General features: G+C 41.7%; 1 protein-coding gene and 1 long non-coding RNA gene across 5 annotated transcripts in view; one reads left to right on the plus strand and one right to left on the minus strand.

Annotated features, from left to right (window-relative positions):
* The window catches only part of PIP5K1B (phosphatidylinositol-4-phosphate 5-kinase type 1 beta), a 233,510-nt gene that overhangs the window by 185,991 nt on the left and 21,767 nt on the right, over positions 1-25,752 (plus strand). For all 4 annotated transcript variants that reach the window (XM_068236042.1, XM_068236025.1, XM_068236034.1 and 1 more), the window contains exon 14: positions 19,601-19,727. In XM_068236042.1, the coding sequence (XP_068092143.1) occupies positions 19,601-19,727 (127 nt within the window). The remainder of the gene's footprint in view (positions 1-19,600; positions 19,728-25,752) is intronic.
* Positions 22,252-25,584, minus strand: LOC137518348 (uncharacterized). Its single transcript, XR_011020797.1, has 3 exons — positions 25,496-25,584; positions 24,990-25,017; positions 22,252-22,284 (listed from the first exon to the last, which is right to left on the minus strand). It is a non-coding gene; the product is annotated as an uncharacterized lncRNA (long non-coding RNA).

Raw genomic sequence — 25,752 nt, forward strand, 5'->3', positions numbered from 1 at the left:
GTAGTGGAAATGACCTACCGCGATTCCCATGTTAAAAAGCAAACCGTAGCGATTGTAAAATCGCTAGCGGTTTGCGGTTTTGCGATTCAGCCAGCGCAAACGCGCTGGTGGAAAAGGGCCCGAAAAGGCATTTTATTAAGAAGGTGTGAAAATATCTCCTAAGGGAAAACTTAGGAGAAAAAGTAAATTGAATAAGGACCAATTGGCTTGAATTAGTGATTCTGTTTTGTGGTGAAGACGTACTGCAGCACTTACGGCGCGCTGATTTTTGCATTTATTTTTATTTTTTAATAAATTGGCCGTACAGTCATTGGTAATTTGATTTTGAAAACACTAGTTGGGTTACCATTTTTCAGTACTTCATAAATCCTTGTACTGAAGAAGCATGAGGCAAATGAGGGCAGGAAATCTAATCTGCATACTTGTTCTGGATCAGTGGCACAGAAAATATTGAGGCAATTGGATCAGCGTGCTAGCTTGGCGCCGAGGATTTTCAGGAGAGTTCAGCAGCGGCAAACGACATAGTTCTCTTTCTTACAAGAGGAATAAATAAACTGTAAACATTCTACTGAACTATACAGCATTCATCGCTACTGACTTTCACTTTGAAGGATGAGTCGTTACGGGGATGCGTTAAATGTGATCTTACAGTAATGGAAATGCTAACCTCACAGTTAAAAGTACAGCAAGGCATAATAACTGGGTACATTTCCAAATATGGATTGATCATCTAGCAAGTGCTCTTGAGCTGGAGACTACCTGACAGCAGCTCTCCAAGGGATGCTGCTTATTATCCAAATTAAATTAACTTTGCAGCCCTAATCCTTCAGGAAAGAAAAGGCTTCTGAAACAAAATGTTCTCCCGTTTGCAGAATTCTTGGCAGTTGGCATGGTAACCATGGTCTAAGGCTCTGCCAAGGAAACTGTGACACAAAATAATTTGAGATGGGTAGAGAATCAGTGTCATACATATCTGTCAGAACATGACTTCTGAGATTTCTTTATTTACTGGAAGAAAAATATAAGCAGCTGTGAGGGATGTTTACTCAAAAGCATATCAGGATTAAAGGAAACTCAGCTTTAATTAAAGCTGAACTCCAGGTAGACAACGGGGTACACTCTTGATATGCAGTATTAGTGAAACCTCTCACCTGACAATAGGTTTGTAATGCAGCCCAGCCATTGCTGTGGTTCCAATAGTCCAGGCAGACAACACAGCCAGCTCTGTTCTCACACCTTCCTTAACTCTTTTAGATAGTTGGATTAAATAAATCATATCTGTCCATCAAGTTAAGACAATGAACCAAAAAATGGTCTGCTGATTGGCCAGTGAGGAGTAGTAGAAGTCAGATGTTTATCATGAATGGTACAATGATAGAACTGTGCACTAAAGGACTTACAATGTTTGGCCTTTTTTTTCTAGTCAGAGGTGCTACCCAGGGACACTGTTATATTGACAGAATCTAGTATTCATATAAGCTATATCGACCTCAATTCTGGTAGGGTTATCAAACAAATTACTTTGTGAGGTAATTTACCTCATAAGGTAATGACATTTAGTAATTCTAGTAGATTTTAGTCATGTTTTACCTCATGAGGTACATTATGAGGTAATTTGCATTACATTTACCGAATGTAACGATCGGTGTCAGCACACAGAGAGAATCTGATTATTGGTGATCTGCAGTATCACCAAGAATACAGATGTATACCTGATTATTGATGATCTGCAGAATCACCAATAATACAAGTATGACTAACCTCTGGACACCTAGTAATGTGTAAGTGTTTTGGTGCAACAGAAGGCTATCTCCCGTAGGGCGGGAGACGCAGAACCTATGAGCATGGACCACCCGAGGAGCAGGTGGCCCTTGGCTGTGTGGGAACTATCTCCTAGGAGAGGGGATAGAGATAACCTGGGAGCCAATGATTCCCTGCTATACGGGGAATCAGACTATACTGCAGCCAGAGGACTCCTAAGGGGTAGAGCCCTTGGCTGTACTGCAGAGAGGACTCTCTGAGGAGCAGCAGGTCCCTGCAGCTAACTGACACTTGGTAGAATAGTGCCACAGGTAGTACAGAGACTGGACACTCCAGGGTGAGTGACAGTCAGAAGGGTCAGCCAGGCCAGGTCGGCAACACACGAGCAGATAAGGTACAGAGACAGAAGGCTGATTCGATAACGAGGTACAGGCAGGGTTTTGCAACAGGTAGACAGATATGCAGAGGTACCGAATCAGAAAGCGAGAGAGAGGTCGACAGAGCAAATGGTCATAACAGATATAGAACAAGATTCTAATCTAGGGTGTGAGGTCCGTGGTCTCAACACCCAGGAAGTGGTCTAAAGAATAGCACAGCAATGACACAGTATTCCTAAGCTTGGGTGTGAGGTCCTTGGTCACAACACCCCGGAACTGGTCTAAAGTATAACACAGCCATGACACAGTATTCCTAAGCTTGGGTGTGAGGTCCTTGGTCACAACACCCCGGAACTGGTCTAAAGTATAACACAGCAATGACACAGTATTCCTAAGCTTGGGTGTGAGGTCCTTGGTCACAACACCCCGGAACTGGTCTAAAGTATAACACAAGCGTAATCTGGCTAAGTGTGAATTCCCAGGTCCACCTGGTTGTAACACACTGTGGGATCTGACTATGGTCTGAGTGCTCACACGTATGTATTCGCAACGGCAGACAACCTGAGACTGACCAGCAAGATCTATATATAGTGCAGCGCTCCTCAGCGCCACCCAGCGCCACTCAGCCAATGGCAGTCTGTGCTGGGATCAGCTGACCAACCTGATCAGCTGATCCCTCTCCTCCTGGCATAAAGGTCCTGCCTCGTATCGCACGCGCGTGTAGCTCTCCATCTGTGTGCACTAGAAGTCTCTGACAAACCAGACGCATGCTGCTGGTGTGCGGAAACCGCTGGTCTGAACGCGGAGACAGCCGCCCCGCCGCCAGACTGCGCAGCGGCATCTCCGCAATCCCTTACACCGAATATAGCTATTCTCATGGAAATTAGGGGCATGTTAGCACATAATTTACCGATCAGTTTAAGACCTGCCTGTACCTGGAGGTAAAGTAAATTTGTATGCATTTTGCAGTTTTTTTAGTGGAGTTCCTATTGCTGTTTTAGTGTCGTTCCTATTCAGGCTGTGTAATAGAAAAGAATAGTAGAAATAAAACGCCAAATATTTACTGGATTTTTTTTTATAAGGGATGCCTATAAATATACTTTTCATAGGTTGCTACATAATCAAATACACCCCCTCAAAAAAAATATTTCCCCCTCAAAAAACATCTTCCAAAGACTATCCTAACTTATGGAAGACAATTAAAGACTACTATTATTTATTTACTGCTTGCTTACCGCTGAAATACCTCATGTATTACCTCACTTTATGCATTTACCTCATGTTTTACCTCATGTTTGGAAATGGAGAAAAATCTTTCAGAATTGCTAAAAAGAGAGGAAAATACAGCATGAGGTATTTTACCTACAAAAAATATTCATCTTACATAGCTACCAGAATTGAGGCCATTGTATTTAATCATTATTTATAGAACACATAAGTGTATGAGACTTAATTTTATATTTTGTCTAAATTTCAACTAAAAGTGTACCTGAAAATAGAGAATAGGTTGTATTTACATTTACCTGGGGCTACCTCCAGATCCATGAGGTCCGTAGGCTCCCTCGCCTTCCTTTCCAGCCGCTCCATTCAGCCAATATCTGGCCCAGTAATCCAGCCAGTTGTGCCCTCCAGCCCATGCATAGCTTGGCTTGGCTTGGCTCCCATGCTTGGAAGCTTTCTGAGCCTGCCCAGTACCATTGCCCTGGGTGACAGGAGGGAGCATTGCAGCAAGCCTGCCTCTTCCTGTCTGAAAATTTGATCTTAGCCAAAAATCAAATTTTAGGTGTGATTTGTGGATCCGGCATGAACATTTCTCTGTGGTTACCTTAGGGCCCGTTCAGACTGCACGCGTTTCCAGCCACGTTTTGGAAATGCGCGCAGAAGGCCAACGCGCACGACATCAGACAGTGCATACAGTGCACTGTCTGATGTTCACACCTGTGCGGTCCGGGAACGCATGCTGCACGCAGATTTAGCAAAAACGCGCGGCTGTCCCATTCACTTTTCAGTGATGGGATCAGCCACGCAACGCATACAAACACGGATGGCGTGCGTTCGTACGCGTTGCGTTCCGCATGCGTGGCCGTCCGCGTTTGTAATGTGAACCGGCCCTTAGGGGGGCTTTACCTTAGATCAGGTGTACTTAAAGTGTATTTAAAATGAGACTGTGATAATTAATGCAGTATCTCACTATATTTATTACAAGAAAAAAAATATCACTGGCCATTCTTACTCAGTTTTGGCTGCAATGCTGATAACATCTGCACAGGGATAACCAGTGAAAAAGTGGTGAGATTAACATAGATCAACACAGTTTACCTCATTTAACCATTTCTGCCGCTCGGACGTGAAGCTCACGTCTGGGCGGCTGCTCGACTGCGGTGCCGCGCTTCGGCGTGATCGCGGCTGTCCCCCGGTAGCCCTGGGATCAGTGTAAGGGAACATGGTTCCCAATCACCGATCCATGTCCCCAGCAAAAAAACCAAAGCGCTCTTAACCAGCTGAGCGGTCTGGACGAGCTCAGCTCGTCCAACACCGCCAGCGGCTGCCGCTCAGGCCCTGCTGGGCCGATTTTGATGAAATAAAAAGCAGCACACGCAGCCGGCACTTTGCCAGCCGCGTGTGCTGCCTGATCGCCGCCGCTCTGCGGCGATTCGCCGCGAGCAGCGGCGAAAGAGTGCCCCCCTAGCCGCCTGAGCCCTGCGCAGCCGGAACAAAAAGTTCCGGCCAGCGCTAAGGGCTGGATCGGAGGCGGCTGACGTCAGGACGTCGGCTGACGTCGATGACGTCACTCCGCTCGTCGCTATGGCGACGATATAAGCAAAACAAGGAAGGCCGCTCATTGCGGCCTTCCTTGTTTATTCTGGGCACCGGAGGCGATCGGAAGATCGCCTCCGGAGCGCCCTCTAGTGGGCTTTCATGCAGCCAACTTTCAGTTGGCTGCATGAAATAGTTTTTTTTTTATTTAAAAAAAACCCTCCCGCAGCCACCCTGGCGATTTAATCAGAACGCCAGGGTGGTTAAAAGAGGCTTCAGTCTTTCTGCACGTACAATTTTCCGCGTCCCTCTTGTGCTTCCGGTTAGCGAGAAGCACAAGGAGGAAAAAAACTCAAGGTGGCCATCTTGTGGCCAAATAGTAAAACTACATCTACATATTTTTTACATTACAATTTACACATATAATAACATTAAAAATTAACTGTTTATTTCCCACACCAAAATATTACCCAAATAAAAAATTTTAATGGAAAAAAATTAAATAAATAAAAAATACATAAATAGTTACCTAAGGGTCTGAACTTTTTAAATGTGCATTTGAAGGGGGTATACTACAAACATTTTTTCAATTATAAGCTTGTAAATAGTGATGGACGCAAAACGGAAAAATGCACCTTTATTTCCAAATAAAATATTGGCGCCATACATTGTGATAGGGACAAAATTTAGATGGTGTCATAACCAAGACAAACAGGCAAATAAAATACATAGGTTTTAATTATGGTAGCATGGATTATTTTAAAGCTATAATGGCCGAAAACTGAGAAATAAGGAATTTTTTTCTTATTAATCCTGTTAAAATGCATTTATAAAAAAATAATTCTTAGCCAAAAGTACCACCCAAAGAAAGCCTAATTAGTGCCGGAAAAAACAAGAGATCAATAAATTGTTATAAGTAGTGATTAAGATATTAGCGAATGAATAGGAGGTGAAAATTGCTCTGATGCATAAGGTGAAAAATCCCCGCGGGCTGAAATGGTTAAAGAGGAACTCTAGTGAAAATAGTATCATGAATAAAATTGCTTTTTTTTTAAATATTCATTTTTAGATGATTTGGTCAGTGTTTGCCCAAATCTTTCCTCTCCCTGATTTACATTCTGAAATTTATCACTGCTGGTGACATCTTTAGTTCTGCCCGGTGATCTGTTTGGAATGTTCGTTACTGCAAGTTCTATGTACAGAGGTAGATACAGCTTTCTTGGCAGTTGGAAAAGGCTGTTATTTCCCACAATGCAACAAGGTCCACAGAGAGCAAACTGTCAGGATCATGGTCCTGACATCACACAGTGGGAGAGGTTTCACCACAATATCAGCCATACAGACCCCCCAATGTTCTATTCGAGATCAGGTAAAGCTTTCTCATGGGAAAGGGGGTATTGGCTACTGATTAGGATGAAGTTCAATCCTTGGTTAAAGAGGAGCTGTTAGGTATAGGGTCTCAGAGCTAAAAACACATATATCAGTAGCTAAATATTGGCTCTACTTACATTACATATGCATTTCACTGTCCGCGTATGGATTTCACAGAATTTTTATATAGTATTTGCAGAGAATGATGCTACTGACAGCTCATGGCAGGTTCCATGTTTGTCTGTCTCGTATGAAGCCAATTGTGATGTCATATCCTCCCTGCTTCCTGATGATTCGACTCACAAAAAAAGATCCTAATGGACAACACTGTGCAGTGAATATTAATTAGCCATGTGGCTAGGAACAATAGCAGACTCATGCAGTATACTCTAACGGAACATGTGCCCTGTGATTTTTCAGTGCTGTGAGTTTAGGCTGCTGTTAGAAGCTGCTGTAATATGAGCCTATAACTTCTCACTGTGAAAGCAGTCTTAGGGCGTGATAGGGAAATGAAGGGGATGACTCAAGGTAGTGCAGTGGAGAGAAAAGGCAGCCCCAGAATGCTTTGTAGTATCTGTTATGCGTCCTGCCGGCCTCCTTACGAGCTTGGGAATAACAGCCTTGTTGTTCAGCACACATCACAGTAAGAGAGATTTTTAACTTCAGTATTGCCTTTTTGGCTTCCTTCTAAACTGTTTAACACAGGAGAATAGAGGTTTAAATTGGCTTTTGCAGCCTGACAGTTACTCTTTAAAGTTCCTTTTAAGTAAACCTGTGAAGGAAAAAATGTAAAGTTAGATACTTACCTAATTAGTGGGAAGTCTCTGGAAGGTCTAGAGGCTTCCCATACCCCCCTCGACCCCTCTACTGCTGGCCGGGACCCACTTCCTCTTTGCGTCTGCACTCCCTTCTGTGTACGAGTGAGACTTTTGCGCGTGCGCAAGTATGGTGCTTGCCTTAACAGTAGCACAAAGCCTCGTGCATGGAGGAAGAGGGATGCACAATATGCTTCGTACTACTGCGCATGTGCAGACTGTATTCATGTATGTGCAGTACGTCCATGCTTGTATAAGGATGGGAGTGCAACCACAATCACATATGTTCAGAGGGTCCCAGTGCTGGGTCAATGGGCTTGAGGAGGATGAGGGAAGCCTCTGGACTGTTCCCATGGCTTCTCTCTAGTGAGGTAAGTATCTTTTACTTTTGTTCCCTCACAGGTATATTTTCACTCCAAACATCAAAAAGGACCGGCACCGCTGTAAAGTATAGTATCAAAAGCTCTTTTATTCCATCAAGTACGGCTTGGCAATGACAGACGCTGTTTCGGGCGATGCCCTTTATCAAACTGCAGAAGCCTTAGTGAAAACACCAGTGAACAAACCTTTAAATAACCCACCCCCAATAAAAACACCAACCGGTGTCCTGCTAGGCGGAGCAACAGGCGGACCTGGTGGGGGACTACATGCCGTAGTATGCAAAGGTACTTTGAGTCATTTACCTGTCACCTGTAATCTAGATGGACGTCATAGCCATCAGCCAATAGACTCCACGAAGTTTCCCGGATGAGCGGCGGACAGAGGGGTGTTGCCCACTCTGTTACCTCCAATGGATACACAGCGCAGCGCTAATAGTTGGTCGTACTCAAATGACGCGATCAGCTTCATCGTGGGAACACATCCAGTGCGTCCCTCCATGTCAACGTCACATCCGGTATAGCCGGAAGTGTCAGACACAACATGTATCCGCATACGTGGAGCGCAAACAATGCGCACCACCATGCGTCCAACCATCGTGGGCATAGTACGTATAAGCAACAACCAAAAGTGGTTGCCAAGTAACACACATGTTTAATCACTGCGCCAGTCACATGTGCGATCAGCCGATGCGCCTGGTTCCAAAGGACGTAAAAAAACTTATAAGGTCAAGGTGTCGTAATGCACCACTTGACGCATAAGAACAGGAATTAATATGTACCAAAAGTACCAATATCATCCATAGGACCCAAAAACATCGGCCGATCACAACAGTGTTCAAAAAAAGTTCAAAAAAACACAAAAATTAAAAATAAAAATAAAATATCCGGATTTATACAGGTAAATGAATCCACACCTCACCCTTCACCGGGTCAGCCACAGTCACACCCAGGGGTATCTAAAAGCAAGAGAAAAGAGCATAAATAAGTACATATATCAAATCATTAATCAATCATGATAATAATATTAATAAATATGAAGCAATAGGTGGGTGTATCACGGTAACAATATCCACAGAGAATACACTAACGTTGGATGGATGCAAAAACCCAAATCATATTCACGGTTTAAGCCCCGTGGCTCTAATGTACCCAATCTTCTGATCTAAGATGCCTCCCTCCTCAATAGTTCCGTTTCCCTATTCCCTCTCCTCCAATCTGGAGGGACCGAGTCAATAACTGTCACTTTTAGTTGAGACACAGAGTGTCTCAATGCCGTGAAATGTTCAGAGACCGATTGACCCTTTAATTTGTGTCGTATAGCCGACTTATGAGATGATATACGATCTTTTAATCTTTGTGTAGTCATGCCCACATACGCAAGGCCACATGGGCACTTGAGCATGTAGACGACATAGCTAGAATCGCAGGTAAAACGTCGGTTCAATGAAAAGGAAGTGCCCTGGGACGGATGGGTAAACTTATTACCCCTCAATACCATCCCACACATGTGGCATCCCAAACAGGGGAACATCCCCGCGTTTTTCCCCACTGTATGGATCTGTTTCTTGGGGGTCAATTTATCACGAATCGTCGGGGCTCGTTTAAACGACATCATGGGTGGGTGACGAAAATCAGGAATCTGAGGGAAAGCATCTGAAAGGATCCGCCAGTGCCTGCGGATGACCCGAGACACAGCATCACTGCAGGCACTGTAAGTTGACACAAATGGTAATCGGGGGCCAATCGGTCTCCGTTTGTCCCTAACTCGAGGTAGCAATGTCAATGATGGATACCCCCTTCTGTAAAATCTACTGGACATCTGTTCCCTACGTATTTCACGGGTAGATTCGTCGCTGACAATCCTGTCAATTCTACCCAACTGGCCAGATGGAATACTATCTTTAGTTCCAGTTGGGTGGAAACTTGCATAATGTAATATTGAATTGCGGTCTGTGTCCTTAATGTATAAATCTGAAGATAAACACTTTTCCTCTCTAATAACTAATGTATCCAGAAAGGAAACAGATTTAATATCACTGTGGGCCGTCAAGCGTATAAATGGACATGTGTCATGCAACTGAGAGATAAACTCCAGTAGGGTCGAATGCGGCCCCCTCCAAATGCAAAATATGTCGTCAATAAAGCGCCACCAGCATAAAGAATGCTGGTGGAAAAGAGAATTCTGATAAACAAAGGCCTCCTCATAGAGGCCCATGTATAAATTTGCATAGGAGGGGGCCACATTCGACCCCATCGCTGTCCCACGCCGTTGTAGATAGAACTGGCCCTTAAATTCAAAGTAATTATACTTCAGGACCATCTGGAGCAATGTCACACAAAATTTCCTTTGATCAGCTGTCAAATCAGTTCTAGTCATCAGGAACCAGTCTGTCGCCTCTACACCCCCATCATGTGGGATGGAGGTGTAGAGGCTCTCAACATCCAGTGTGACCAGGAGAACCTCTTCCTCTGGAAGCTCCACTCCTTTCAATTTATCCAAGAACATTGTTGTATCTCTGAGATATGAGGGAATGGCCTGTACCAGGGGTTGTAATACAGAATCTAGAAATTTCGCTAAAGGTACAAAAATGGAACCAACCCCGGCCACAATAGGCCGGCCAGGGGGGTTAGCTAAATTTTTTTGAATTTTGGGAAGAATATATAATTTAGGTGTAGAAGGATAATCCTCCCTAAGGAACTTAAATAATCCCTGATCAATCATATTTTTCTTAAGGGCCTCATGTAAAACCTCATCAATATGTTTACGTATCCAGACAATAGGATCCCCTGGTATCGGCTCATACACCTCACGGTCAGATAGCTGTCTCAATATTTCAGCCTCGTACATGGTCGTGTCCATCACCACCACTGCCCCGCCCTTGTCGGCCGGGCGGATGGTGATGGACACATTCTGTTGTAATAAAGACAATGCCTCCCTCTCTGATTTAGTTAAATTATGATGTACCACATAGTCACCTTTTCTACACCCCTCCTCCAATTTCTTAATGTCCTCCTGTACTTTGGAGACAAAACTATCAATGACAGGGTGACTTGGGGGGAGAAAGGAGCTCGGATTTCTAAAGCCCCGTTCCTTTAATCTAAAGCAACCATCATCCTCATTATGAGAATTCGAGGGAAAGGCAGGCAAACAAGAAAAAAAGTGTTTCAAACGAATGTTCCGGAAAAAGCGGAAAAGTTCCTGATCCAGTAGGAAAAAATTGGTCGAATTAGTCGGACAAAATGACAAACCATAATTCAAAATATGTGTCTCTTCAGCAGATAAGATGTATGACGAGATGTTCACAACTAAGGATTCTGTAAGTTCTTCCTCTGCCGCAGGACCCGTGGGCTCAGCTTCTTTTTGGAGGACTCTCCTCCTACGGCGCCTCCCCCCTTTTTTTACGTCCTTTGGAACCAGGCGCATCGGCTGATCGCACATGTGACTGGCACAGTGATTAAACATGTGTGTTACTTGGCAACCACTTTTGGTTGTTGCTTATACGTACTATGCCCACGATGGTTGGACGCATGGTGGTGCGCATTGTTTGCGCTCCACGTATGCGGATACATGTTGTGTCTGACACTTCCGGCTATACCGGATGTGAGGTTGACATGGAGGGACGCACTGGATGTGTTCCCACGATGAAGCTGATCGCGTCATTTGAGTGAGACCAACTATTAGCGCTGCGTTGTGTATCCATTGGATACATCCGGGAAACTTCGTGGAGTCTATTGGCTGATGGCTATGACGTCCATCTAGATTACAGGTGACAGGTAAATGACTCAAAGTACCTTTGCATACTACGGCATGTAGTCCCCCACCAGGTCCGCCTGTTGCTCCGCCTAGCAGCACACCGGTTGGTGTTTTTATTGGGGGTGGGTTATTTAAAGGTTTGTTCACTGGTGTTTTCACTAAGGCTTCTGCAGTTTGATAAAGGGCATCGCCCGAAACAGCGTCTGTCATTGCCAAGCCGTACTTGATGGAATAAAAGAGCTTTTGATACTATACTTTACAGCGGTGCCGGTCCTTTTTGATGTTTGGACTGTTGTGGGTCTTTGTGGGCACTCAGACCTTGACCTTGGCACCCGGATACTTTACTGCTGTGGTGCTCCTTCTAGTTGCCATTGTCCAGGTATATTTTCACTAACAGTAAAGGCACAGAGTAACTGCTTGTGCTGCACATGCCAGTATCTTTAAAATGGAGGTAAAATCAGTAGTACATGTAATGTATAATACAATACTGTAGATTGCAATACTTCTCAGAGCCCATTATAGTAAACCAGCACTGATTCTCTGACTTTTTCAAGGTCTAAAAATGATTGTACTGCCTACAAACTAAAAAGTACGCCTGAAAATTCTCTTACATCCCGAGGCAGCACCGAGGAATGCAGTCAGGGTGGAAGAGTCACATATTTTTAGGTCTCTCCGAAGGACGAAAACAACGGTACATTTTCCTAAGACACAGTCTGTAGTGTTTAATAAAAATCAGAGGAGAAAGCCAAGATGCAGTACTGCAAATATCGTGACTACTGCAGCACAGGACACTGCTGTACATCTTGAGTTCTGTGGATGCTGCAGACAGTTTGTTGGCAAACTGTGTCACATTCCTAATGTTGGCTGACAGAGTAACTTAGTTTGTTTTTTATCCGTTGCCCATTTAATAAACAAATGTTCCAATTTGCGGAAGCTGCCTGTGTTCTGAAGGTCCATCATGACAACCGTGTTGTAGCAAGCATTGAAGGTACAGACAGCCCCTGGTTTATGCTTTTTGGTAACAGTACTCCAGGCATTTTACATATGGGCAATTTTTGTAACTGACCCACCATCACAAAGTGGAAATAAACTAAGAACTTCTGCTCTAAAAGGTTAGCCACAGTATAATAAACTTTAAAGAAAAACAAATCTTCATTACAATGTTACTTGTTTTCATTTCTGCAGAAGGCACTGAAAGGGTTAAGCCTCAGTGTTTACTATATGGCAAGCTGATAGATTAGAACTAATTAGACACATTTATATGCCTAAATAACTACAGAATCACAAAGATGTGAATTTCTTAAGTACCGTATTTTTCGGAATATAAGACGCACTTTTTCTTCCCCAAATTTTGGGGAGAAATGTGGGTGCGTCTTATATTCTAAAGATACAAAAAAAATCAATGCAGAGTGCGCAGGGAAGCTGAAATGCCGCTATACATTACCTGATCTTGCAGCCGCGATCCTCCCCCCGGCTGTCGGCGATCCTCTTCAGCATCCCCCTTTCACCCTGGGTCCCGCAGTGCGATCCTCTTCAGTGGCAGCGGTAGGCAGGGGCACTGGCCGCCTACCGCTGTGCAGAGCCGCCGGGGTCCGCTGGGCCATCTCCATAAACACTTCCGGGGTCCGCTGGGCCATCTGAATAATCGCCGCTGGAGTCCGCTGGGTCCTCTGAATAATAGCCGCTGGAGTCCGCTGGGTCCTCTGAATAATAGCCGCTGGAGTTCGCTGGGTCGCCGCCTCCATACACGCAGTCATCTGCACTAGCCGCGCACGTGCGCCAGGGGTCATGCATGACGTCATGCATGACCCCTGGCGCACATGCGCGGCTAGTGCAGATGACTGCGTGTATGGAGGCGGCGACCCAGCGAACTCCAGCGGCTATTATTCAGAGGACCCCGCGGACTCCAGCGGCTATTATTCAGAGGGCCCAGCGGCGATTATTCAGATGGCCCAGCGGACCCCGGAAGTGTTTATGGAGATGGCCCAGCGGACCTCGGCGGCTCTGCACAGCGGTAGGCGGCCAGTGCCCCTGCCTACCGCTGCCACTGAAGAGGATCGCACTGCGGGACCCAGGGTGAAAGGAGGATGCTGAAGAGGATCGCCAACAGCCGGGGGGAGGATCGCGGCTGCAAGATCAGGTAATGTATGAAAGTGTATTGTAGTGTATTGTAGTGTAGTGTAGTGTAGTTAATTGGAGTTTAGTGCAGTGTAGTGCAGTGTAGTTTAGTGCAGTGTAGTGCAGTGTAGTTTAGTGCAGTGTAGTTTAGTGCAGTGTAGTTTAGTGCAGTGTAGTTTAGTTTAAGTGTAGTGTATTGCTGTATAGTGTATTGTAGTGTAACTGATGGGGAAATAGGGCATAGTGTAGTGTAACTGGGCAGTGTAGTGTAGATAGAGTAGCTTAGAAAATGTTTTTGGGGGATAAATGTCCATAAGACGCCCCTGCAGTATAGACGCACATAGGTTTAGTTTTTTTTTTTTTCCCCTGATTTTTGCCCTCTAAACCTAGGTGCGTCTTATATGCCGGAGCGTCTTATATTCCGAAAAATACGGTAACTATATATGGAATAAAGTCTTTTGATTGTGTGCTGTACAAGTTCAGGTCTACTTTAAGTAGTAATGTTGCTAAGACACCTCTAAATAACCTTTTTATGAAGGCAGCAGTCAGAGAGCCCTGGTTCAGGGTTGTGTTTTTTAATGCATATTGTATAAAATGTATCATGATTTTCAATAAACAGTTTTGTGCATTGCACCTGTAAACCATTTTTTGCATTACCCAGTTTATTAAACCTGGTTCGCTTTGTTTAGAATACTGATTTCATGTGTGAATGTCAGATGCAGCTGGTTAGACTAAATAAGCAGCACCTACATGAAGTGCAGTTTGGAGCAGGTTCTGTTAGCCCTGCCACTAGTGGTAGGCATGTGCTCACCTGAGTCATTAAGTGACTATGGGTCTTTTTCAGAGCACTTTGCAAGGGATGATCACCCGGACTACTTTTCCTGCTTAGTAGCCACCAGGTCACAACCCCTGAGATCGTCCCACCAGTGACAAGATAGTACAGGTGACACTACTTTGTGGAGTTTGTAGTAATTAGGAAGCTGAAGGTCGGGCACAAGCAGAATTGGGTCACAAGCCTAATGTCCGGCAGGCAGAGTTCAACCATAAATGGGTAACAGACCAAAGGTCAGGGCAGGTGGAGGGCAATTGAACATTCTAGCATGTGTACAAGTCTCTACTGAGAAACTTGCTCTAGGCTGGGGGATATCGATTAGATTTCTATTTGTTGATTGGAAATCCATGTTTGTGGCAAAAAAATGTTATGGTTGTTTGAATGTGAGAAAAAAAGGGGTATTTGAAGAAGGTCTTTTTAATACTGCACAACAGAAGATGGTGGTGCTATATCAACCCATGATGATAATACCGTAGTTAGCCATCATTCCAGATACGCTACTTCTCATTTCCATTTTGATGTAGAGCAGCAGTAAGGATTACTATGACCTCTGTAAATTACTGCATAGCAGTTTATAAATGGCCTTGGTTCCTGCAGCATCTAAGGTGACTAACCTTGGGAACTTCTGTCTGAAACAATCTATGTCCTGATCAGATCTTTCATCAGCTTGGACTAAAAAATAAAATGAGAATATATCAATAGGTTCTTTTTTTTCTGCATCACTTTCCATATTTCAGTCATGAAACTACTGATTTTATTTTAGATGATTGTATCATACTGTGTGTTCTTGGTTTATCAGAGCACATGTCCTTCAAAATAGTCAAACTTCCAAGTACTGCTGAATCATGCTGAGAGGTCAGCAGCTGTACACTGTAGCCTGGAGTCAGTAATATATGCACTAAATAAGTTCTTAGAAAAAGAGAAGCCTGCTTCTCACCAAGAAACTCCTTCAGGCAATTGTGGCGGGAAAACAACTACAGCTTAATTAAAGCCTAACTAAGCCCACAATTGAACATTGAAAATTCTGAAAGCAATCATGTTAATCAGTGTTATTAGTATTACTTATGGAAAGTTTACTTTTGTAAATTGGAAAAAAAACTCTTTGTGTAGCTGTCCATGCACGCTCAATAACCTAGAGCTTGTTAGGTTTTTGTTTCCCGAGATGGCGTGTCACACCTACTTCCTGTGACTACAAGTCCCACCTCCTCATGCAGACACATGGTTTCTACTTCTAAAGCTGGTTTTATGGGAAATGTAGTCTGGCATGTGTTGTTCTTCTCACTGTGTGTGTCACATGTTCACACCTGGTTAACCCACCCAGCAGCTGCAGCATGAGAAGAAGTGAAAACAGGCTGTATGTAGAATTGCCTTTATCTGGTCAGTAAAAAAAAAGCCATTTAGACTACTAATTATAATATGGAAAAAGTCTGTATAGCACCTATGATTAGTACGAGCAATGCATGACAGGAGTCTGCATATTTTTTTTTCTTGGGGGGGGGGGCAAACTCTAGATTGGCATATCATGCGCTTTCCACCAGCCTCTCATCTGCTTGTTAGTTACCATATCTATTATTATTTAGTATTTCCCAATATCTTCTGCAGCACTTTTACAAAGTACATATTCATGTTACTAATTGTCCCTCAGAGGAGCTCACAGTCTAATCCCTACTATAGTCATATGTCCATTGTAGTCTAGGCCCGACAAAACACATCTCTATACAGTCCTTGAGCCTTTCGGTACACAATTGCAGATAAGGATAAAGGCATAAAATGTCTCTCTGACTGGACCAAATCTGGAATTCATTACAACACATACTGCAAGTTGGCAAATGTTTGATCTCAGCCCACGCATGTTAAAGATGCCATTACTCAGACTGTATGGTTAGATCTCTTCTACTTGTATAAGAGGAGAGTCCTTCAGAATAGATAGCACCAATGGTCCTTACTAGAAGTCAGTAAATATGCCCAATGAGATTCAAATAATTCTGACTGGCATGCAAATTTAATTCAGATTGTATGCAACGTCTATGTGGGTCAATCAATTGTACTTCCTGCTGATTTGGATTGGCCCCATTTAAAGCTGCTTGAATGTTGGGACTATGCGTATTTCAACAACCATCGCTAAAGATCACAATGACAGAAACATAGATAATTTTTTAACACAAAAGGGTTTTTCTGTTGATATTTAATGGAAATGTGATTGGGAAAGGCCATTCTTTTAGTGATCGTGAGGAGGGAGGGGTGGGGGGGAGTTCGGGGTTGGTGCAGGATTCACAGCCACATAGGTTTACATTTAATAGTACATAGCTAGCAAATGTGGCAGTCTGTTGATATTGTTTTGGGATTTATGCTGAAACCTGATCAAAATTGACAGGAGAAGGGTGATGCTTGAAAATGTATGGAGATACCTTCATAATGATAAAGTGACTTATGTTGCCACCAGACATCAGATAATAGTTGCTCACTGGTAAGTCAGTCTATTCCTAGAGGAGTCATTAATTCATGTAGTACATTATTTTATACCAGCATAACATATATTCGAATTAATCAGTAAAAGAAAACCTTGTAGTTCTTTGTGTATAGTACTACATAGTGTAGTATAGTCACAATCCCCTTGCGTTTCAGCTTTTACTGTTGATGTTGAGCTATAATGTTCTGTTTACCAAGGGAGGGATGGAAGACAGAAACACTCATAAATATAGACCTTTGCCTTGCGGAAACACTGTAGTTCCTTTCTGCAGCGTGCAGAGGTGATTAGAGTTAATAACTGTGGTCAAAGCATGTGATGATACTGGCAACATAATGACTGGGAATGTTTTCATCTGTAATTATAGTTGTACGTCATTAGGGAATACAGTCACTGAAAGAACTCACAAATTTCTTATATTACTTTTCCATAACATGTTATGTGAAATACTCTAGCACTTGAAGGCCAGATATCCAGCATGGACAAAAGCACAATTTTGCTCTGGTCCCCACTGAAGTCCTGACCCTTTATTCCCTTCTCTCTTTTTTTGTCCTTTGAAAAAGAAATTCTTAAAATAGGCTGAGCAGCATAAGGACCTTGCTGATTATAGGTTAAACCAAGACACAAGATAAATAAGCGATGTTAGAATTAGGGTACTGAATCATCATGCATTTAGGATGAATTCATGCGCCAGTTGATCTTCTCTCTCCAAGCAACCCACACGCTGTCTCTGCGCCAATCATGTTATTTTCCCGTTTCTTAACTCTTTTTTATGTGAAATTGATTTGTCAAAATTAAATTAAGAATATTTGCATGGAAATAAATATATAATTTTTTCTAATATTTAAACACAATCAGCTTGTAAACACGCAGTGGTCTAGTTGTACAATGAATCCAAAAGGTTGCAGTTTTGAAGCGGTTTTCCATTTCAAACTAACTTGTCTACTTTGCAGAGGATTCACTGTTATTAACTAGGCATTTGTTTGTGTGGTATTCTGCCTGGCCGAACATTGACGTCTGTCAGGAATATTTTATGTTAAAGGAAACCTGAAGGGAGAGAAATATGAAGGCTACCATATTTATTTCATTTTAAATAATACCAGTTGCCTGGCAACCCTGCTGATCTATTTGGCTGCAGTAGTGCCTGAATTACACCAAAAAGAAGCATGCGGCTAATCTTGTCAGATCTGACAATCATGTCAGAAACACCTGATATGCTGCATGCTTGTTCAGGGTCTATGGCTGAAGGTATTAGAGACAGAGGATCAGCAGGACAGCCAGGCAAATGTTATAAACGTTAAAAGGAAATACATATGGCCGTTTCATATCCCTCTTGTTTCAGTTGTCCTTTAAGATCTTGTAGTACTACATTAATCTCCAAGATGTTAGCGTATACAGTACTTATAAATTATTGGTGAAATATACCAAATCGTATCTGCAGCCCAAATTGCATTCTAGAGGAGACATTAAAGCCTTGGAATGCTCTTCCAACTATGGAGGATTTATTAAAAAGTTTAGAGGTTTTTTTGGGGCAGCCAACAAAGCCAAAAGGACAGATAAAGCTAATTGTCTACCAAACTATTTATGGATCTTGCTTTTGTCTGCCACTTACAAAGTTTTAAGTACTCATAAAAACTTGGTGTTACCAGATGCTTAATGTGCGGAAACATTTAGTCCAGCCTTTTTGACAGGAAAGTTGAGATCCAAAAATAGGTGGTTTAATAAAATATGTTTTGCATATACAAACCAGCAATGTGAGGAACATTAAATCGCTCAAGAATCCAGAACACAAAAGGTAACAACAGTCATAACATATAAAATATATATTTGAATAATGTATTTATGATATTTAAAAGGTAGAAACTAGAAAGGAATACACTTCTCTTTAGACATTGCTACTCCCTACTATGAATGGCAATAGTCCATGCTGCAATAGAAACTCTTTTAAGACCGCAACAGATGGTATTTGTTGAGACCATTAGAGCTTCAACGCCTACACTGATTGGTGCACTGAGTGAACTGCTCAGCTCTTAAAGAAAAAGTGCACTTTAAAACCAGGTAGCGCATTTAAATCAATGTCCATTACAGCATATGGAAGGATTTATTGCCATGGACTCAGAAACACCTGACATATATGTATGCTAATGCTGTTGCATCCTGGTGGGAAACACGGACTATATGTAATATGGAAATTACAAGACTAGTCTTCATGCATCAGCGGTCAGCTCATACAGTTGTCATCATTTGACATGGTCATCAAACTGAGTTCAGATAATATAATAATAAGTATAATAAAATGGTTTCATTACTAGAATCTGCAGTTGGCCAGAAACAAGCACGTGGGCTCATATAATTACACACTGAATTTATTTGGGTTGAATCTGCATACATTTTCTGACTTTCCTAAAGCAGACAAATAATATTTCAATAATATAAGCAGTTAAAACAGTGATTGGGAGACTTGGTAGTCTTCTGTCAGATTAACATTAACTCAAGTTGCATAGCTTTGATTTTGTATTTACAGAGTGGTAGGAAACTATGCACAGTGGAGGGTTACTTTTGATGTCATGTAAATTTGATTGGAATCAAAGCTGTAGTGTGGTACATCGATTGGTATTTTTGAATTTGTATTGCAATCAAACTATAGCTGTGCTCCACTCTCACACTGCAAACTGTGTATAATAGCCAGTATTCACTGCAATCTTCTCTCTGACCTGGCTGAGGACTGAATGCAGTACTTATGCAGTAAGAGGTTTATATCCTTTCTGCCTGAGAAGGATTGATGTCTGCTTGCACTGAGGTCCTGTGTGTGATGATGATCCTGATCTCTGTGCTTCTGGAGACAATGGAGCTGTGGTTTCTTGTTCATGTTAACACAAATGGGCTCGTATTCAAATTTCCATCAAGTCTAGTGGACAAATATTTTGTTGGATTACATAGGAGTTTATGGCCTCCTTTCTATTTCCAGGAGAAGTTCCATCCAAGGGGTACCATCAAGTTCAACATTCACATTAGAAGACAGTGCATACCAGACATCTGAGCAGAGCACATTAGAAATGGACAATGACAACGGATCTGTCTTTGATGTTTATTTAGTGAGTATTTTCATAGTTTTCATTTCTTGGCTTTAAATTAAAAAAAAAACCTGCTATGACTTATGTTCAAATGACCTGAAGTAAGAGGGATATGAAGACTGCTATATTTATTTACTTTTAAACAATGTGCTTGGCCTGGATGTCCTGTGGTTCTCCTGCCTCTAATACTTTTAGCTATAGACCCTGAACAATCATGTAGATCGGATTTTTGACTAAAGTTTGACTTGATTTGACGCTTGCTTGTTTTCAAGCCCAAGCCTGCCCCCTTCTGGCTCTGCTTGTTATATACAAATATAGATTAAAAAAAAGTTTTTCAATATACTCTAACATTAGCCGCTCCGCTCATCTCAGTCATAACAGCTCTCTCTGTTATGACTGAGATGGGCGGAGCGGCTAATGTTAGAGTATATTGAAAAACTTTTTTTTAATCTATATTTGTTAGTCATAAGAAGTTTTTAGAAATGGTGATTTCATTTTGCACACAGCCCACTAAATAATATGCTTTTCTGATGAACTGTGCTTTGCGTGGAGTTTTAATAAAAAATACACAAAAAACGGCACTCCAGAGCGGTGAAAACACCAGGTATAGTATTTATTTTGTAAAATATATCGGGGGATATGTTTATTTTGTGCCACAGTGTTCATCTCTGGTTTCCTTTAATGAGCTGCAGAGTAGTTCTGCATTTACAGCAAGAACAGGGACATCCAAATCTCCAGTCTATGCTAGTTACAACCACTTTCATAATGAGAGGGCCGGGTATTCCTCCTAGATGATATTTTAACACCTTGTCAATAAAATGACTAAAACAACCAGCAAAGTACTTTTTCATCTACTTTTTAGTACTTTTTCAATGTGATGATCCGCTCAGCCGGCTGCACAGGCAGACAGCTGTTTGTCCATTCCTCTAGACTGTGGGCTGCAGGTCTCTGGAACAGAGACCTGTCTTTCCATTGCAAGTTTCTGGTCTGTTCTCTTGCTGGGGAATTTGCATGCATTCGTTATGCAAATCCCCTACCTGCCTTCTTTGATGACTGGCACTATAAGAGCCAGTCATCACAATCGTTACATTCAATTGCAGAGTGCTGAAAAGTTATTTGAAAGAGAGGATGGAAAATTATCTCCTAGGAGAAAACTGCAAAGGTGTATGATTGTTTGGTAAATATGATAAACCACATACATCTCTGAAGCCTACACACTAGAGGGTTTTCGGTGGATGTGGCCAGTCGATGTGGCCTGTCTCTGCCAGGAAACTAGCATGTGTAAGGTGGTTTCGATGCATAGCTAAGCCCACCGACATCTTCCCTACCCTTCCAACTCCACGGTGCACCATGCATCATTGTTCCCCCCCCCCACACACACACACACACAAAGCAAAAGAATGCTTTGCTAGGATGTCTCTTTAGAGAACTCGGCTCCGAATTGTCACCTGAGGGTTCAAATCCAATTCCCAGCAAGCAGCAGTAATTAAGTGCCCTTTAATGTGACCATTGGTCCCACGGAGTACTGAGGCACTTGTTTGCCCAGGTACAGTTTCTCAGCAGGAGAATCATTTAGGAAAATGAATACCTAGATGTGGAATTAATTAAATATATTTGTGATTTAACAGTCTGCAGAGCAACTGGCAAGAATTCTATGAGTTACTGCAAACTATTAGTAGTTATGTAGTAGACAAGCAGACTGGAGGTTGAGGACAGCAATTTTTGAAAAAGTGCAAAAAGCAGATACACAGTATAGGTATTGAATCTCCTTTATTAATTAATATTTACACTCAGAACATGCCATCACAACTTCTATTTCACTGTAGTACTTCGGTTTTGCGTCATTACTTTGTGAGATCATTAATTTCCAATCAAATAGCAGCAGTAAAAATACAACAACAAATCCAAAAATCTAACAGGAGTCTAATCACTGACTTGTACAATGAAAGAGAGCCTGCATAAAGTGCTGCGCACCGCTTTTCATCCTGACCCCAGCTTTGTCTTACAGCTAAACATGCTGTGCAAGGTAGACTGTTGATGTTGCTTTTTCATTGTACTGGCCATCACTTATCTCTTTGAGCGCGTACTTTTCCTGTATGTTCTCTTTGTCAGAAATGTCCATGCGCTGCCACATTTGGAGCAATGAGATAATACAATGAGATGCCACAGAAAATGTTAACCGCCGCCCTGCTGTTAATCTGCAAAGGTTTTCTGTTGCTCTTTCTGCATGTGTTCCAGGATATGATGGGTGTTGGCAGTCAAGTTCCTTCCTTATTTTCACTAGCATGAAGTCAGGTTTAATTAACAAATAAAGAAGGGCTTAAAGAAAAGCATTAGTCAAATAGCACAGTCTCCTCTGCCACATCCAAACGTACTGCAGGCAAGGTGTCAAGCAAAACAGTCAGCGGTGGATTTATGCTTTTGGAATGGCTTCAGATCAGCCCAGTGTATATTATTTTTACTAGGCTATCATACCAAAAAGTGGGTGAGGTAATAAAATCTAAATATTATAATACATTTTGCAAGTATTCAATTTCTTTTTCCTCCTACATCTGAAAGTTTTATTAACCTGCAAAAGCTGGAAGAGAAGAAAAGTAAGCCTGTTAACTATACCAATGAATCCCATGTTATTTTCTAATTAGCACACCAAAAACAAACCGTAGGCTAGGAGTACAGGAAATAGTCACCTTTTTTTACTCTCACGAATCTGTATGTGCTTTTACTTTTAACTTTTTCTCCTGGGTTTTCTCCTAGGAGATAATTTCTCATCTTTGATTTAGAATAACTTTTCAGCATTTTGAAAAGGAAAAAGTATGCAATAAAGTACTGTCAAACTTATTTTGAGTGGGTCTTTTTTGCTTGCTGGTGGTTTAAAATGCATTTTATTGGCAAGTTTGAAAATATCACCTAGGAGAAAACTCAGGTGAAAAAGTTAATTGCATATGGGCCACTGTGCTGAAAGGAAGTAGGAGACAAGTAAGTCCACCTCTTCATAGAAATATGTGGACATATAATAGAACAGGACATACCAGTTTGAAGGCCATTTGCACTCGCAGTACTCAGTCTTAGACCAGTATGCTTTTGTGAAATGTCTATATTGTCAGCAGTTCCTTGCTATGTGATCTGCCAACTGTCCATAGTCGCTCATGAACATAACTTGTAAAGCTCATCAGTTATTGCCGTAGGTCTTCCACACCTTTGTTATTCACATAATTCAGATGTTTTTCCTCCCCACCTTTTAATGTAACTAAGCACAGGACTCAAATCAACATAGTTATCACCATAAACAGCTTACATACGTTGAAGAATGTATGTTGTAGCAACGCCTTTGGCAATCACTAACTCAATTACAGCATGTTTCTTAAATAGTGCTAAGGAGGCTTCAGCACAGGATTCTTTTTCATAGAGCTTCATTGCAATGGTTTGCTGCCAAAAGAGGTGGTAGAGAAAAAGTGTCACAACCTGGAAGCACTTGTGTCAGTGCTGCCATCTGTTGACAACATATGAAACTAGCTAAGAATATTTTCTAGCTAAGAATCTTGCAGCATAGTTTGTTGTATGCCACCCCCATCAAAAATGAAATGTGATTTGTGCAGAAATCTGAAGATGGATTCTGGGAGTGTGATATGTCCTTCGGATATTAGGGGCCTTGTTCAGATCAGAAAGTAAAATGTAGGCAAGAGTGTCATGTGGTTTTACTGTTATGATTCATTCATTATTTGAAAAAGTTTGTTTCTTACATTTTCATGTATGTACTATATACTTGCAAACTTCCAACCAAGAATTTAATACAGGGCATTACATGGTAAGCCTCAGAAGACAAAGCGGCATGTTTGTGTAATACGGCTACGGTAATTAAAATAATTGTAATGTTTATACCTGATCTCACAAGTGATGTTTTTTATTTTGGAAAAATAAGTATCACTTCAAATTACCTATTCATTTTCTTTGAATGAAAGTGGTATTTTCACTTTAATGTTGTTATATCTATATTTTATGACAACATGTAACTACTGTTGAAGGCACGGGGTGTTAGGGCCCTTTTCCATTAGGAAAGCATGTGATCGCATTTCATTCTAATACTACTACCACAATGTTGCTGCAAATGTGCAGCGATATGTCGGGTGTACACAACAATTGCGGTGTCTTTGCGCTGGGGAAAGAAATACTGGGGAAAATAGTTTGATTTGCCAAATCATGAGGAAAATTGCATAGTGGTGTGTTTGCTATGTGATTTTCATGTGCTCTTATAAGAAGTATTGTAGTGCAAATGCACAAATAATGCAGCAGGCTAGCTACTGCAATTCAGAAAAAATCGGACCGCACCAGTGGAAAAATAGCACTTACATGTACTGAACTACTGTGAGAGCAGTGAAAAAGGAACATGTAAGATTCTTGGCTGTGCACGCTTATGTACTTCAACTTGATGATGAAGTCATGAAGGGGAAACGAGGATGTTCGCTAGCTCACTGTCCTAGGGTATGTGGTGAGATTACAGGAGGCCAGAGTAAACAGACTGTTACCATGAATAGCTTACACTAATGAATCTGAGTTGATAGGATAAGTCTGGAAAAGGTGAAAAGGAGAATGAGCTAAAGGAAGGATTAGAAGGTGCATCTGGGGTGTATTTAGAGAATACAAATTACATTGCTGTTATCAAAAAAGAGACAGAGCAAGTAGAAGAATGTGAGTTAAATATGTTGTAAAGAGAATAGCTATTAAAATTAAATCTTTATTTTAAATTCCATTATAAACTTGGATTACATGTCCTGGGGGGGGGGGGGGGGGTTCAGCAAGAGCAGCTGCTGGGCATCTATGATATATATATATATATATATAGGAAATCATGAGAAGGACTCTATCACAGGGATCTAAACCCAGTTCCATAAGTAGCAGAGATCTCAGTGCCAATAAAAGCTGACATTCATGGACTGAACAGGTGGGAAATGGAAGATACTTAGAGGGGATCTAATAGATGGAGAGTGGAAGCTAAGGACAAGGAATTATACAGTAGTCATGAACCTCCATTTATAATAGCAGACAAAAATTGTCAGCATGTTAGATAGCTTAGCCATGTGAAGGATAGGAGAGATAGATTTGTGAGAGGCATCCAGGAGGTAAAGCAAAAGAGGCAGGCCATACAAAACTGGGTTAATTGATGTGTTAGAGGGCAGGATATGAGGACTGAAAATTATGGACAGAGTAAAGGACTTCAAAGGGAACCTGATGTGAGAGAAATACTGAGGCTGCCAACATAATTCTTTTATAAACAATGCCTGTTACCTGGCTGTCATGCTGAGCTTCAGGTTCACTTTAATGCAAGAGAGAGAGAGAGAGAGACATTAAACAACGCTACATCATATATACACTCATACATGGATATACAGTATGATTCACAGGAGGACTTTGGTTGGTTTCAGTTTCTTATCATAGAACTGTATTATTGCAAAATATATCAGGAACCAAATGATTTGTTTATATACGGATGTGGAAAGTCCTCCACGCCTCTAAAATAACATTGTTTCCATTGAAAAGTCAAAGAGCAAGCTAACATCTTTGTTATGAATACTGTAAATTGATGAAAGACCAATAAAAAACATTATTTGAGTTAGTGATTTTCCATGCGCAAACAATTCAGAAGTTCTATACACTAATTTCAGTAAGGGCAGGAGAGGTGATCAGCTTATTTCAGTGTACTTCAGTATGGAATTTCAGATGTAAATCTTCTAAGGTGTATTCTTCAAGAGAAAGAAGGAGATTAAATTATTTTTTAAAATTAAAAAACTTACCTAACGGTACTTTACTGTTTATAATTTAACATAGACCTGTACTCAGAATTTCCTCTCAGCTCTAAAAGATTAGCAAGAGCAAGATAACTTTTATGGATGGAAATATCTTCATTACAGTTTATGAAAATCCTAAAAAAAACTGAAGTTTAGAACTTGGTTTCACTTTACAGGGAGCCCCAAAACAATATCAGTTTAACTTACCAGAGGCTTCTTGCAGCCCCCTGGAGTCATCCTGTGCCCGGGCCGTCTTCTGTTTT

This window comes from Hyperolius riggenbachi, chromosome 1 (assembly GCF_040937935.1).
Source record: "Hyperolius riggenbachi isolate aHypRig1 chromosome 1, aHypRig1.pri, whole genome shotgun sequence".
Lineage (NCBI taxonomy): Eukaryota > Metazoa > Chordata > Amphibia > Anura > Hyperoliidae > Hyperolius > Hyperolius riggenbachi.